The 16181-nt window shown below is 40.2% G+C and overlaps 2 protein-coding genes across 2 annotated transcripts in view; one reads left to right on the top strand and one right to left on the bottom strand.

The window, feature by feature from the left end:
- Positions 1–15139, top strand: part of edar (ectodysplasin A receptor) — a 25265-nt gene extending 10126 nt beyond the window's left edge. Inside the window, exons 4-11 of the mRNA XM_040148796.1 lie at positions 574–659; positions 5890–5967; positions 6191–6316; positions 6474–6548; positions 8956–9028; positions 11406–11736; positions 11860–11923; positions 12409–15139. Coding sequence (XP_040004730.1) covers positions 574–659; positions 5890–5967; positions 6191–6316; positions 6474–6548; positions 8956–9028; positions 11406–11736; positions 11860–11923; positions 12409–12794 — 1219 coding nt within the window. The 3' untranslated portion in view covers positions 12795–15139. The remainder of the gene's footprint in view (positions 1–573; positions 660–5889; positions 5968–6190; positions 6317–6473; positions 6549–8955; positions 9029–11405; positions 11737–11859; positions 11924–12408) is intronic.
- Positions 5133–16181, bottom strand: part of LOC120802027 (coiled-coil domain-containing protein 138-like) — a 31716-nt gene continuing 20667 nt past the window's right edge. The window contains exon 16 of the mRNA XM_040149456.1: positions 5133–5153. The gene's annotated coding sequence lies outside the window, so the exon portion shown is untranslated. The remainder of the gene's footprint in view (positions 5154–16181) is intronic.

Below are 16181 nucleotides of genomic sequence, written 5' to 3'. Positions count from 1 at the left end.
TACAAAATCCATCACCAGCAAAAACCAGATGGCCCTTCATCTATGTATCCACCAAAATCCTTGATGAACCAGCTATTTTGACTATATCCAGATATATGAAGGCACCAGTTACCTGCACGCTGCATACATTACATGTGCATACTCATGGACATTCTGCACACGTTCTCAAGCCTAAATGATTTAATACCACCACCACTCATTCACAGACTCAGGGCCTCGTTGCCTCCCTCTCTCCTTTCCTTTAATAGACACTTCATGACTCGGGGCGATATCTGTACCAAGCCATGTTGAGTGCCTTCAGGGCATCAATTATGTACATTTCTTCACTGAGTCAAATTTTTCACCTCAGCTGCGTCCCCATACTTTTACACTGTGTAGGTAAAGTATGTCTAGAAGCTCGGGAGGCCTCTTAACCTACACACATGCCATAATCAGTGGCGGTGCTTACTTTCAACTGTTAAAGGCAGATTTTAGGATCCTCTTATGAAGGATCTGTTTCTGTTAAGCTACCAGTAACCCTAACCAGGTTGCGTGTATCCCATTTATATCGTCTATGTATTTTTTGTCTCCCAGGTATTACATGCTGGAGAACAGACCCAGAAACCTCTATGGGATGGTATGCCACTCCTGCCAGAATGCACCGCGCAACACCAAAGAATGTAGGGGCAACTTCTTCACACTTTAATTTCTCCTTCCCCTTCCTTCCGTTTGCTCCCTTGCAACCTTTCTTCCCAACATCCTCTATTTAATGTCTTTTCAACTACGAATTCCACCTTTTTCTTTTTCAACATTTATCTTCACAGCTTTCTCTGTCCACACACAGACCTTGTTTCCACTGGATTAAAAGCTACCAAACATTAAAGGTGCAAAAGCAGTTTACTGTATGTTAAAAGCTGGGACTAAATTTAAGGGAACAATCGGAGTAAAAATGTTGTGGTGAGTTCTCCCAGACCCTCTGGTCACTGTCTGCCCCTGTTAGCGGGCCCTCGCCGATGGATACTAAAGGGTTGGACAGCCACTCCCCTCCTTGGATCTCTGAATTTCCGGCTTCAGAAGGGTGTTTGACAGCTCATCCATAACCTCGCTACCTCACTGATTATCCCGCATACCTGACTGTGTGTGTACAGTGTGTATGTGTGCGCATTATGGTGCCAACTGTTGCTGCAACCACATCACTGGACGGTAATGGCTACCAGAAATTTTCCATCAGCCTCAGCAGTTCATAAACATTTCTTCACACTTGCAACACAAAGCATGAATGTTGTCAAGCGACATATCCTGTTCTGTTTGATTGTTTTTCGTTTTTTATGAGTTGAGGCATTTGTTCTTTGGTTTGTAAATGCCTTTCAAAACCCCAGCAGATGGCAGTCAAGCAAAAAATAAGTTTCCGATATTTTGCAGATTTTATAATTGCATTTGACAGTGGAGATAATGTACATAGGAATATTGCGAACATATGAGCATATATGAGCAAGTTTGATTATTCTGTATCTCTTAAAGCAGCAGAGAGCAAAAGGGTTACAATCCTTACCTATGTAATTTGTCACAATACATTATTGAATTGAAGCTGCATTATCATACTTTATTGTATTTTTCTAATTTCCAAATGCTTGAAGAAAAATAATTTTCAATCACCAGTGTTTCCTTTGGGTTGTCTTGCTAACGTAAACTTGATTAAAAATAGCCCCTTCAACTTTCTCTCATTTTAAATGGCATGAATATCTTTTAGATAACATTCATTATTTTTAAGGAGTTAGGAGTTATAAAGTCTTTGTCATAGCGAAGTTGTTTTTATCTCTGTTATCATCTTGCTGTTTACTTTCTACATATTTGCGCTACCTCTACTTCTTTGTTATATTGTCCTCGAACAACATTTTTTCGCTTGTAACTTTTTATTAGTCTGAGTTGAAACTTAGATAAATCTTCCTAGGACACAAATACAGTTAAAAGCAACATGAAAATGAGAAGATCAGACTTCAGTCCATTAGAATACGATTAGATACTTGAGATAACTGTCTTCACGGCCAAAAAGTGTGCATTTTATCAAACCACTTAGTTTAATAATAATGTAATTTAATGTAATTTCACCTTTAAGTAAATTTCTGAATACTGTAAGTACTTTTTTTATTTGCAGAGGAGGAGCCAAATATTTCCACTGTCCTACTGTGCCCTCTGTGGCTTTGTCCAGATGTGACAAATAGATCACATTAATCCAAAAATGAGGCAATGTCAACAGAAAGTCACCGATATACAGTGCATTCAGAAAGTATTCAGACCCCGTAACTCTGGCTGAGCTCCAGAGATCCTGTGTGGACATGGGAGAAACCAGAAAGACAACCATCACTGCAGCTCTCCACCGATCTGGGATTTATGGCAGAGTGGCCAGACGGAGGCCTCTCCTCACACATGACACATGAAAGCCGCTTGGAGTTTGCAAAAAAAACACCTAAAGGACTCCCAGACTATGAAAAAACAAGATTCTCCCGTCTGAATAAACCAAGATGAACAGTTTGGCCTCAATTCTAAGCATCATGTCATGGAGGAAACCAGACATGACATTTATAATTGGTTGTCCTTCTGGGAGTTTCTCCCATCTCCAGACAGGATCTCTGGAGCTCAGCCAGAGTGACCATCGGGTTCTTGGTTACCTCTGTTACCAGGGCCCTTCTCCCCCCATTGCTCAGTTTAGCTGGGCGCCCAGCTCTAGGAAGAGTCCTTGTTGTTCCAGACTTCGTCCATTTATTGATTTATTGAGGCCATTGTGCTCTTGGGAACCTTAAATGCAGCAGAAGTGACTGTGTCTGTGACGTGACACAATCCTGTCTCTGATCTCTGCAGGCAGTTCCTTCGACCTCATAGCTTGGTTTTTGCTTTGATATGCATCGTCAGCTCTGAGACCTTATATAGACAGGTGGGTGCCTTTCCAAATCATGTCCAATCAAATTAATTTACCAAAGACGGACTCAATGTCAAAGTGTAGAAACATCTCAGAGATGATCCAGAGTATTGGGAGGCACCCGAGCAAAATCTCAAGTGTCATAGAAAATAATTTAATAAATTTGCAAAAATTTCTAAAATTCTGATTGTACTTTGTCAGAGTGCGTAGACTGATGATGGAAAAATATATATTTTTAATTTTAGTACAAGGCTGCAACATAACAATATATGAAAAACGTAAAGGGGTCTGAATACTTTCCGCATGAACTGTATACTGCTATGGAAATTATATTTATGGACCCATAATTGCTCAAAATCCCCTCTTACTGTAATTGAAGAGCCCGGAAATGACTGGTATTGTTATTTTGTCATATTTCATGAGTGTGTTTTGAAAGATGAAAACCCCAAAAAGCAGCCCAGACCTGCAGAGGAGAGGGTGTGAAGTAGGAGCAGGAGTATTTGTGTGTGTGTGTGTGTGTGTGTGTGTGTGTGTGTGTGTGTGTGTGTGTGTGTGTGTGTGTGTGTGTGTGTGTGTGTGTGTGTGTGTGTGTGTGTGTGTGTGTATGAATAAACACTTGCTTTTCAACAGCACTGTAATTGTTTCTCCCAGGCATGGAAATGAGTGATTGAATGATACTGAAAGAGAAGTGCTAAAAGTGAGATAGAATTATCACAACAAAAAACGGCTAGTTTTGCAAATAATTTTATCTTGTGTTCAGATTAATCAAGCTCATTCGGGAATTGCCATTTTTTTGTGCTAATTTCAACATTCAAGTATCTTGTTTTAAAGAAATAGCTGGGTTTTTTTGGAAATATAATTATTTCCGACCAAGAGTTAGAGTGAGTTATCTGCTCGTTCAATATGAGACTACAGCCATCAGCTGGTATTTTAGCCTAGAATAAAGACTGGCAAGAGATAGCCTGGTTGTTGTTTCTACACTTTGGTTTTTGTATGGGCTACACAAACAAGTTATAATGTGTTAATTATAGAGATTTAGAGCTGCTGGTGGGTATATTTTGTTACCACTGGACAGAGCCAGACTAGCTGTTCCCCCCTGTTTCCAGTGACCAAGAAAGCAAATAAGTTTCCCAAAATGTGCAACTGTTCACTCAAGAATTTTTTTTGATTTCTCTCATGAAACAAACCCAAGTCTGTTTGTTTGAAAAATGCCAAAAAAAACACACAAAAGGTTTCATTTCTCATGTGCAATGTGAAGATTTCTCATGAGAATAACCTGACAGTTTATAGCTTTTAAGGAAGTGATATAGGTGTAATTACTATTGTTTTGTATCAGTCATTAAGAGGGATTAAAATCCAGCAGTTTTCTGAAATAAATTTGATTAGTCGGGGTAAAAGATGATGTCACACAATGCATCCTCTATTTCTCCTAATCTATTAATTCCAGTCTGTGGAACATTTCAATTAAACCCCTTTAGATGAGCCCCCTCCCCCTCCCGACAGTAAATAAGAATGGAGCAGGAAGCTGGGAGTTCTACCTGCTCAGGGTGAGGGCAGGCCGACACTAGCCATATAATCTGTAAATTACCTTGGCTTCTGCCTCGCTCTGTGTGTGTGATAATTAAAACTTCAGTGGGTATGAGAAAGACGGATGATTAGCATGTTGGTGCTTGCACTGATGCTACTCTTTGGCAGGCAGTCAGTAGGTATGACTGATATTCCACTACTACCTTTTGATTTTTATTGACTTTTGCAGCCATTTGACCCTTTTCCTATCAGCTGCCAATACATCTAAATACTTCAAAAAAGATTGTGTTTCACTATAAACAGAGACGACAGACTCTACACTGTACACTGTAAGAACATAGTTATGTACCTGCGGCGTCAAAAGATATGTGCGTGAAATCACAGTTTCACACGGAATTATTTATCAGAGGTTAACCTTCGAATCATCCCCGCTTACAGAGGTATCACGATTCTCACCTCAAACATAAATGAGTTGGTTTTTTTCTGTAATTCTGCCCTCTCAGTTCGTTTGGACCTGGGCATGCAGATTTAAAATTCTGCAGAATGTGTTCAGGCTTTGAGACATGATCAAGAGATGAAACCACAAGACACTAAACAGAATTCCAGTTCAGGCTATTATCTTTATCCAGAGAGTGTAAACACAGACCCTGAGTTAACATCTACAGCCACAAGGCACTCGTGTGTGTGTGTGTGTGTGTGTGTGTGTGTGCGTGTGTGTGTGTGTGTGTGTCTGTGTGTGGACATGAGTCTCTAAGGCCACAGGAAGCAGCAGGGCACATGTCAAAAGAGGTGTACAGTATATCAAGTTGGGTAAATAAAAGACTGATTAAAATAGCTGATTTATGAGCTGCCAGGGGTTTACAGCACCATTAAGAGCGAGGAAAAACAGTTGATGAATAATCCAGAAGGAGACACAGAGGGGCAGGGGAGGGGGGTGGCGGGAAGTGATCGAAAGGGAGAAATCCGGAAACTGAAACCCTCCCAACACAACAGTTTGTTTACTATGGCAGGACGTCTAACAAAGATGAAGTTTAAGGCAAACTGCTGTTAGTGCTGATGATTTGCTTTTGTGAAATGCTTGCAAAAGGATGTGATGCAATACTACTGGGAAAAAAAGTGCACAAATTGAAAGGCCAAAGCTAACATGCCACCACGAGAGAATGATGGAATGTGAACTCTGCTGGTAACAAATTTAAAGTTTTCAATTTTTGTGGTGCCTTCCTCTGGGAACAATCTCCAATGTTTTCTATTTTTTGGAAGAAAATGGTGATGCTCTATTGATCCAACTAGAAAGGGAGTAGTTTGTTTATGCCCTTTCTTGCCGAGATTGAAATTAGAAGATTAATGCAACTGCCACATGTGTGGCAGCCAGTTAGTGTTACGCTTCTATCCTGTAATAAATGTATGAGCAAACATCCATAGTTAAAGAAGTGGGACTGAGGTGTGTACATGTGTGTATCTCACAGGCATGCAAAGCAGCGGACCAAGGGAAAAACCTCTAATTGACCCTGGCAGCACCACTGTGTTCCCTCATCCAGATAAAGGTATATACAAATACACACAGACAAAAACCTTCAGACAAGCTTCATCTATCTCCTGTTACCATCCATTCTTCATCTGTTGTGTGTGTTCTTTCTTTCTATCTCTCTCTTTCTCTCTCCTCTCTCTCTCTCTCTCTCACACACACACACACACACACACACACACACACACACACACACACTCAAAACATTGATAATACTCTACTTCTTTGGCTCTATGTTTCAGGTTCAAACGGACAAGGTCACCTAGCAACGGCTCTCATTATCGCCATGTCAACCATCTTCATCATGGCCATCGCCATTGTCCTCATCATCATGTTTTACATCCTAAAGGCCAAACCGAGTGGGCAGGGTGAGACACGCACGCACGCACGCACGCACGCACGCACGCATACACGCACGCACACAGTCTCATCTTAAAGGTTGGCATTTCTGTTTAATGATGTTCCAGGTGTGTGTGTGTGTGTGTGTGTGTGTGTGTGTGTGTGTGTGTGTGTGCATGTCTGCAGCATGTTGTTCCGGACAAGTTGCGAAGGCAGTGGAAGCTCAGACCAACAAACAGGAAGACAAGAAAGATGTCCCTGGTGAGAACGGATACACACACACACACACACACACACACACACACACACACACACACACACACACACACACACACACACACACACTGAATGATTAATGAGCTTGCACAGTTTTTAAGCTTCTTAATGGCTTCCTGTTTGGTGTGTCTGACAAACTGACTCAATTCCACTTTCCAGCAGTAAAAACAATGACTTTGTTTACATGCACATTAGTATCCTGCTCATGAGCCTCATCGTGGTTTTCATTATATTCTGGATGTGATGTACACATGAAACTTAAGAAATCTTGTTATTCATATCCTTGTAGACATGATCAGAACATTATCCGCATTTTTGGCCATGTGCATGGGTGCAGGTATTTAAAAGCAAAAAGTAAGTTTAAGAAGTCACTTTGAGGCATTCGTTTCACTTTCAACTCTAAGAAGACTACACATTAAATTTGCTACACACAAATTGTTTTTTTTTTTCAATTCTTAAACCAAGGGTGGACAATCAAAATCCACAGTACTTTGAGATTATACAGAGTACATACTGAAAGATATTTTCTTTGTAATTCAGAAACTAAAGGTATGTAAATACAATAATTTAGTGACATTAGAGACTGTACTCTTATGTATGTACAGACCATCTGTTTTTTTTCTTCTCTAACATTCTGAGTTTTTTCATTGCAAAAATAAACTGGCCAGCAGTCACTGATCATTACCATGTTTCCATAAACTCCACTCACACATTGCACAGCCTACAAAATATGGACTCAATAAGAGATGCAGTTTAAACTGAAACTAAACTAAAAATACACTCCAAATAGTACAAAGGCACAAAAAGCTATATATTATTATAGTAACAAAACAAACTTTTTTTCCTACAATTAGCTTTAGCGAGTATAAAATTACTCCAAAATAATCACAGCGAACCAGCACACAATTTGTGTGACAGTCAGTTGAGGCATGAACACCTACCACCCAGCAGTGATTACAGAAACACTGGCTCTAATTTGATTTAGTCCTGCAGCAAAATCCTTTCTTACCTTGTTTCAGGTAAGTGTATCTTTGGCTTATTTGTTAAGCTATGGTCAGGCCCACATCCACAAAAGTATTATCCATCACTTTCATTTTGTTTATCTTTTTGTAACTATTTCACATGAAAAAAAAAAGGTGTTTCCTTCTCTGGAACAGCACATATGCATGAATTATGGGACACTTGAACTCATAGTTCTTGTTACGATCTGCCCTAGAAAAGCCTGTGCCATCCTCATCACATCTGTATAAAATATGTAATCAAACAAATCTCATCATCAATCATCTCATCTGAATCACATTTAAATATCAATACAGTGTTGGCTCCGTGTGCCAGTCTAGTATATATGTGCATATATATGATGATTTTGAGCATGATTTATGCAAATGGAAGTGTGTGCTTGTGTGTGTGTGTGTGTGTGTGTGTATGTAGGCTGACAGGCCTGCAGAGTGATGAGTACATCATGGTGGAATGTGAAGCTTCCAAAACCAAAGCAATACTTTGCTTTAGGCGCCATTTCTCCTGACAATGATGCTCTGTTCAATTTCACTCCCAGACTGACTGACTAACCACTTACATATGGTGTGGATGAGAACACACACATACACACAGACTTACTGTATCTGTGGCCATAAACCCATTATGTGGTATGACAGGGTCACTAACTTAATAATGTAATAGCTAAAAAAAAACATGATAGGGTGGTTAAAGTGTGATTTTAAAATAAATATCTGCCTTGTTAGTGAATGTTGAGTTATCATGAGTGTGTGTGTCAGTGTTTGGATGCATTTTGGATGGCTGGTGTGTGTATTTGGGAGAGAGGCCCATTGCTCGGAGCTCCACCGGAGCTAGCTGTCACTCATGTAGACACTGAATTAATAAGTCTGTGGGATGAAAGACACAGCCGCTTAAATTCGCACACAGTCTCTCTGTTTCCCTCTCTCCCACACACACACACACACACACACACACACACACACACACACATTTGTTCCACTTAGGTATTCACTCATTACGCTGTCTGTCCCTATCAGTATCCATGATGTAAGTGTAATTTGACATAATAGTCACTGTAATAATTTTATCCATCGTTCCAACTGCAGTTCCTCTGTTCAAGGTATAAATCTTTTTAGCCTCAGGATTCTGTTCTCTTGTGTGTGCTCCAAGTCATGCCATCATCTATTAAAAAAAAGTGGATTATATCCAGTCTTGGTTAGCAACAAAAGATTAGAGCCCACAAAATGGGATTTAAGATATTTTCTGAATTTACATCTTTAATTGGCATTGGCATTACTGAACTTCTCTCTCTCTCTCTCTCCCTTAGATATATTTGAATTTGTAAGAGAAAAATAATCACCTAAAAACCTGTATGTCTTCTCATTTTCTCTCTTAGACAATGTGGTGATCTACTCAGAAAAAGACGAGTTTGACAAACTGAAAGCGCCGCCTCAGAAGACGGTCAAAAGGTGAGAGGCACCTGTTGCCACCAACAACTGCACCACTCTGCTACTCTTTGGTTGAACAAACTAAGAGCAGAAACACTTAAAGGATTCTTTGTGATTAATGGTTAAATCAAGACAGCTTAATTCTCTGTGGAGCAGAAGAATCAAACACAGGATTTGGAAAAAAAAAAACCTGTAGAGATTTCCAAGTGAGGATATGATCCTTTATTGATTACTAGAGGGATATGTTGTTAAAATAACTTTTTCTTCTCTAGCTTGACCCCCAGCTGTATTTTAATTAACCCAGTGAGGTTTGAAAGGGGTTTACAGTAGTTACCAAAGTTTTTCTTTTCACAATAGTGCTGATTGTGTAATCAACCCTTTTTCTTTTGTTCTTCAAAAAAACACAATTGCCTTTTATTCACTAATACAGCACTTTAATGTGATGGAAATGACAATAATGAAACTGGGTGTGTATGTGTGTCCGTGAAATATAATAACTTTATGTGTGTCTATGCTCACCAACGATGTATCTTTAAGCATCATTGTGTGCTAATTCTGTGTGTTATGAATAATTATACATGTCCTGAATGTATGGGTAATATACTGTGTATACATGTTTGTTAAACACCATTGTATCCTGATCCCTCAGATTGTATTATGGGTTTGTGTGTGTATGTGTGTGTGTGTTTGTGTTTGCATTTGTATGTGGCGACACAGAGACGCTACACGAAAGAAAGAGGCTTTTATCATTTTCTCAGCATCTGCCCATAATTACCATGGAACAAGTCACTGCAGTAGTAGAATCTGCTGGCCTTTTTTTTTTTTTTTGCTGTATTCATGTACGTGTGTGTGAGGCATGTTAAAAGCAAGTTCAGTTGAGGGTTTTAATTTTTTTGTTTGTTTTTAAAGAAGCCGACAGCCATTTTGTGGCTTCGGAGCACGGATGGCATTTTTTTTTTTTTGTGGGGATGATATAGCATAGATGAGCCCTGAAGCCTAGCAAACACTGAGAGACGAACAGAGGGGTAGTTGTCGGAGCGGATAGGGGTATTTATTCCAGGCCTCCACCAGGTGAACAGCACGCCCTGGCAGACAACAAAAGGACGACAGTTTTCTCACCTTCATCTTTCTGCAAACATCTCATCCCCCCTGTGCAGACAATGCTGCTTTATAGGTGCTAGTGGCTAATGTGCAGGAGAAATGTGGAAATACATGAGACCGCACAGCACGCAGACCCATAGTGAGCATTTGTGCTCAAATGTTATAGTGCTTGCAGTATACATGCTTAGATTGATACGCTGTTGGAGGGGGTATAAATCATAGATGAGATAGACACACACAAACATTGTGGTATAGCAGCATGCCAAAGGATGTGCTAACTCACTGCTTGAACTGCCAGGGTGGGTGTTAGATGTCTGGGAAACAATGCCATTTTTTGTGTGTTGAGGAAAACAGTGTGGGGCCGCAAAACAATGGCATTCTCTGTCAACAAGGTGCTTTTGCAAGAAAATCCAGAGCAAGTAGAGAGAGGGAGAGGATGGGTAATAAAATATTACATGGTATCATGTTGTAAAACGCAGGGCTATTTCAGTCAATCACAGGAACAGCTTAGAAACATCAGCAGCTATGGTGCCAACAGCTGCATAATTCTACAACTCATTTTAATGGGTCAAAGTTCCTGTTAAGTTTGCAAAGTCACAAGTCATTCTTTGTGCATTAGCTGTCACTCTCACTGTTGATTATGTAAAACAATAGCTAAACTATATATACAGCTGATTAATGGAAGCAGAATTAGTGCTTATGCATGGATATGTCTGAGAGCAAAGCAGGAGGGGTTGAGGGAAGTGACATTTAAGAGGATAAAAAACTTACATCAAGTGTATGTGCAATTTATCTAAAATTGTCAGTAACGTTCTACTAAGTTTTTCTTGAAATGTATACGGAGGACAGCGAAAAGAGAGACCAATTTGTTTAAAGGAATGTCTTGGGCAATGTGCTCATTCACTTTCTTTTAGAGTTTGTTATCACATCTGTACTGTAAATATGAAGCTACAGTCAGCAGCCAGAAATGTTGACGATGGATTAATGTTCTTGAGTGTGGCATTACTACAAATTACTAAAAATGGTTTTTTGTGTGAATGTGGACCCTGAACCGACATTGTGATGAAAAATAGTAAACAATATGTAACAATCACATTGCACATTTAATTGTTAGCTTTGTAGCATTTAAATTTAAAAACCATTACCTGCCCATAGCCCACATGTGGTAAGAATCTAGCTTCTATGTAGGAGCTTGAGCAAATTAATGGCACGAGACCATAGACATTATTTAACTGTTTGTACTTGATACCAAAGAATATATGCACATATGTTCAAATATGTGTCTTTCTGTGTGTAGTGAAAATGATGCGTCCTCAGAGAACGAGCAGCTGTTGAGCCGCAGCATTGACAGCGATGAGGAGGCAGCGTCTGAGAAACAGGGATTGGCTGACACCAATAACCCCAACCCCAACCTGTGCCTCGTCAACTTGGGCAATAAGCCTGACCTCTGCTTGCTCTCTCTGGGGCTGCTGGAGAGTGACCGTGCCTGCAACGGGACCGCCACCATCACAGCTGGCCAGGCCAACAACATCCCGAGTCCCAACCACATCGGAAATGTCAACCACATCACCAGCGCTAACCACATCAGCAGTGTGAACGCAATCAATAACAACAATAAAACCCCAGGGGTAGGGAAGAAGCAGCTTTTAAAGATGTTACTGCGTAAAATTATTATTATGAACAGATATTCAGTTAAGTATCATCTGGAAATCACAAAATGCTAATATATATATATTCTTTTTACTACACAGATGCTACAGAATCGAAGGAAAAAGATCCTGGATCTATATGCCAGAGCCTGCAATGTGACAGAGGGTAAGTGTGTCACACAGGAAAATATCCATCTTACCAAGCTTTCATTTTGTAAGAGGAACTCTTCATATAAACTGTGTTGAAGGGAGAAATAAGATCCACTGTCGTTTTGAAGAAAATTGCTTCAGGACGTGAAAATGCCTCTGAAAGAACTCATTACCACACTACACTGCCTTATTTTTCCACAAGTAAACAAGATCAGAATTAATCAATGACTGAATTAGTTAAGAAGCAAAGGTGTGTGCATATATATATATATGTTTGTTTAAAAAAACAACTTCCCCCTAATGCTTAAAAATGCATCTTTTTAGACAATACTTAATGCGATATTTCAGTCTGGGCCAAGGTGGTGGACTGACCAACAAACTGACACTGCCCTCCGTAGAGCAACGCCAATAGCATGGCAAAAAATTTGATTCAAATCTTGATGTAACTGACTATTCCCGCTAGTGTAATATTCAGTCAGTAACATGCCTGTCCCTTTCCAGGCCTGAGCCCCACAGAGCTTCCCTTTGACTGTCTGGAGAAGGCCAGCCGCATGCTAAGCTCCTCCTACAGCAGTGAGGCGGCCGTGGTGAAGACATGGAGGCACCTGGCCGAGAGTTTTGGCCTGAAGCGCGACGAGATCGGCGGCATGAGCGATGGCCTGCAGCTCTTTGAGAGGGTTAGCACGGCCGGCTACAGCATCCCTGACCTCCTGACCCGCCTTGTGCAGATCGAGAGGCTGGATGCCGTGGAGTCACTCTGCTCGGACGTGCTAGGCAGCAGTGAGATGGCGATGGCAGCCGGACGGCAAGGAATCAGCAGTTTTCACAGCCAGCTGGTCTGTCCATCCCCGTACCCACCTCCCTCCCAACGCTGCGCCAGTGTCTAGACAGGTGGTGGAGCAAAGACTTAAGAGACTTGGATGCCTTACAGTATACATGTATGTAGGGATAGATATTGCTCTGGCAAGGAGGACAGCACATATACAGTATACACATTACCCACATCACATGAAGAGTGTCAGTGGACCTTCCCAGGCACAATCCTTTTTTCCCATCATGGGTATTTTCTGTCAAGAAGATAGCAATCTGAAATAGTTTGTATGGCCTTAATTTTTGGCTTTTAAAGTGCTACAGAGTTTGAGAAAGACAATAATAAAAAATCCTCAGATTCAGACTATTCTCGAGTTTCGTAGTTCAGATATTTTCTTCTCTGCAAGAGCAAAATCAGAATTAGTTTCTATTTTATTAGATTTTTGCCTTTTTAAATTCTAAGGATTTTTAGCACCAAAAAAAAAATCACTGTTTTAACTGTGCGCCGGGCGCAATACAATAATATTTCAAAGCAAAAACAAAATTTAGTGCGCAGTTTTAAAAGATACAATGGTGTGCAGCAGCGCCAACTAAGTGCCTTTCTTCTAGGCACACTGGTATAACAGTGCATTGTAAGTAGGAGAAATGAGGATGCCTTCTTAGCTGTCCTCTCACTTAACCTTCTGCTTCATCCCGCTGCTGACGTAGCTAGAATTTTTATGTCCATATAAAGGAAACGACCTGGTTCGACCGCAGCATCAGTTAACATTCAGGACTGTGCCTTTGGCTGTGCTGCCATCATATAGGAAGGACAGCAGATACAAGCTCCCTACTTAGAATGCAATCATTATGCCCAGCTGGAAATGCTAAAACATCCTTCAGTTCAGCTTCCATCTGGAAAACATTGCTTGTGAACTTTGGGCATTTAGGGACAACTCTGTGTCTCTTGCTGAATCTTGATGTCACCAGCCAAGACACAACTACAGTCAAGAGTTATTATCTGAAGACATTATGTCGGTACTTTTAACTAAATGCTTTCGAGTGTCAGTCCCATACAATTCATGAACACAGCATTACTCTGTTGCTGGTGCTCTGCCTAAACACAGTATGAAAATCCACTTTCCACAACTTTAACACAACTACTTCCTCAGCAGTGACCCAGTCTCTGACCCTCCCCTAATAACTCTTCCTCTCCCCATCTTATTCCCCTTTTACCCCAGTGCTGCGGTCTGCTGCTGCCGCCAGTCCTAATTATTAGGCGTGTGGCTCCCTGGGCCCCTAATAGGCCGAAGTGTTGTGGTTTACAGAGCGGGTGCAAAGTGCCTGTGATTTCCAGCACCCAATTAAGCATTTAGGGCCACTTAACCACCGAAAGCCCAGTGGAAAAGCTGTAAAAACCCTGCATTAAAAAGAGAGATGCCACGGCAGAGCCATGACTAACTGCCCCCGGGGTTGCTGCACTGTGAACGGCGCAAGAATGCAGCCGGCCATGGTGGAAGCAGTGTACCTATAACGTCTGATTTTGCTCAGCTTTTGTGGTTGGCTCAGTCAAGCTCAGACAGGATTTAAGCTCCCCTCTACCCTATGGGACCAATATAGCAAATGAGAACAATATGCAGTTTTGTGGGTTGTCCACTTACAAACCTGCAGCCAGTTTAGTGTTGTATGTAGGCTACAGAGACTGATGATGGCTCCGATAAGCATCAGGTTACACTTTGTGAAGAGTGGCGCGTTGATGCTCATTTTAGCTCAATTATTAGTGATGATTTTATAAGATAAGATGATGCAGGTCAATGTTCTGCTTTCTCTAGTGGTTAAGCTTCAAAACTCAGCTGTAAGCTCCAAAATTCAACAAGCAACACCAAAACTTGCTTTGATCTCATTTCTTGGGAATAGGACTGATCCTTATCTAATGCCTGATGTTGTCAGCGTAATGTCTCGTGACTAATCTGCACAGAATCAAACACATCACCTGCTGCCAAGGTCTTTTTTTTACTGCTTTTTGTTCATATTTTACACTGCAAACCCTTGGGCTGGACCCCAGGACTTTAAATTAATTAATGTGAATGTTTTTTAAGCATGTATTCATATTGTATTTCCTTTAAGATCTCTTGTCAAGGAAAATAAAAAGCTCACATTAAATATGACTGCCTTCTTAGAGCAGGATTGTCTTCATCAGATCCAGATAAATTTAAAACAGGTTTAACTAGTTATTTTTTATGTTTAATGCTGTTGAACTTTTGTAAATAATGTAATTGCTGGATTAAATAGAAATGAAATGGATCGAAACCTTGTTTTTAGGTAGGCAAAATCTTGTCTGACATATAGTATGCTGATAGGATGATATACAGAAGCCAAACATGGATTACTTACCTCACTAGCACATACAGTATACTAGAACATGTAGAAACAGACACAAACTCATCACAGAACCAAAGTATAACTGTATATATAACTTATTATTGTACATAATGTATACAGTAATAAAGATGTAATGAAAAAATGGCTTGGTATTGGACTTTTATTTGAGACAAGTGACTGTGGATTGGACCTTCAGGACTCAAAAGAGTCTGCCCGTAAAGGTTTTGCAGGCAGCTGGTCATAGTGTAAAACCAAACTATTGGACATCTTGAGCTTATGATGGTTAAAGAAAAAATCAGGGGATCACCACAGTGATTACAGTTCATCCTTAGGATGATGTCACTGTCTGTACCAAAGTTAATGGTAATCTATCTAATAATATTGACACATTTCACTCAAAAGCAAAAATGTTAACCTACTGACAGCGCTAGAGAAAAACTCAGAGACATGAATGTCTGCACAAAATTTAGTACCAATCCATCAGTCTGGACCAAAGTGGTGGACTGACAGAATGTCATTACACCACTGAGTGTTAAAAATATAATGTTATTATGCCAATAAATTAAAACATTAACAGCACAGAGTCTTGATGTCAGGGTAAATATGTAAAAATAATCAGAAATGGCAAAAACAAAGAATTTTCAAAATTCACATTTGATTGGATACATGAATGTATATTACCCCTGACTGCAGGATGAGTCATTAAAAATATTTATATAAAGATATACAGTAAGAAAGGAGAGGGATTTTGCACAAAAAAAAAAAACAAAGCCAAAAATGATTTTGTTAAACATCTCTCTCTCGGAATAATGGGACAACTAACAAGGGATACAGATTTAGAATTTATCACTGTATCTTTAAGGTATTTCTATATAACCACCAGTGCATATAATACTGATCTGACTGAATATACATTAGCCATCATGTCCGAGGTGAATGACACTGATACACAGTACAGGAACTTATCCCATATAGTGCTCCTACCTAGACTTATTTATCAACCATTACGGCAGACACTGAAAAGCTCTCTTAATGGCTTAGAGACACCAAATGGAAAATCGCTCATCACAACATTTTCCAGTACATTCAAAGCTCCAACAGTT

The sequence above is a fragment of the Xiphias gladius genome, chromosome 16, assembly GCF_016859285.1.
Source record: "Xiphias gladius isolate SHS-SW01 ecotype Sanya breed wild chromosome 16, ASM1685928v1, whole genome shotgun sequence".
In the NCBI taxonomy this organism is placed as follows: domain Eukaryota; kingdom Metazoa; phylum Chordata; class Actinopteri; order Istiophoriformes; family Xiphiidae; genus Xiphias; species Xiphias gladius.
Note: the sequence above shows the minus strand (reverse complement) of the source record. Positions and strands in the feature narration are given on the sequence as shown.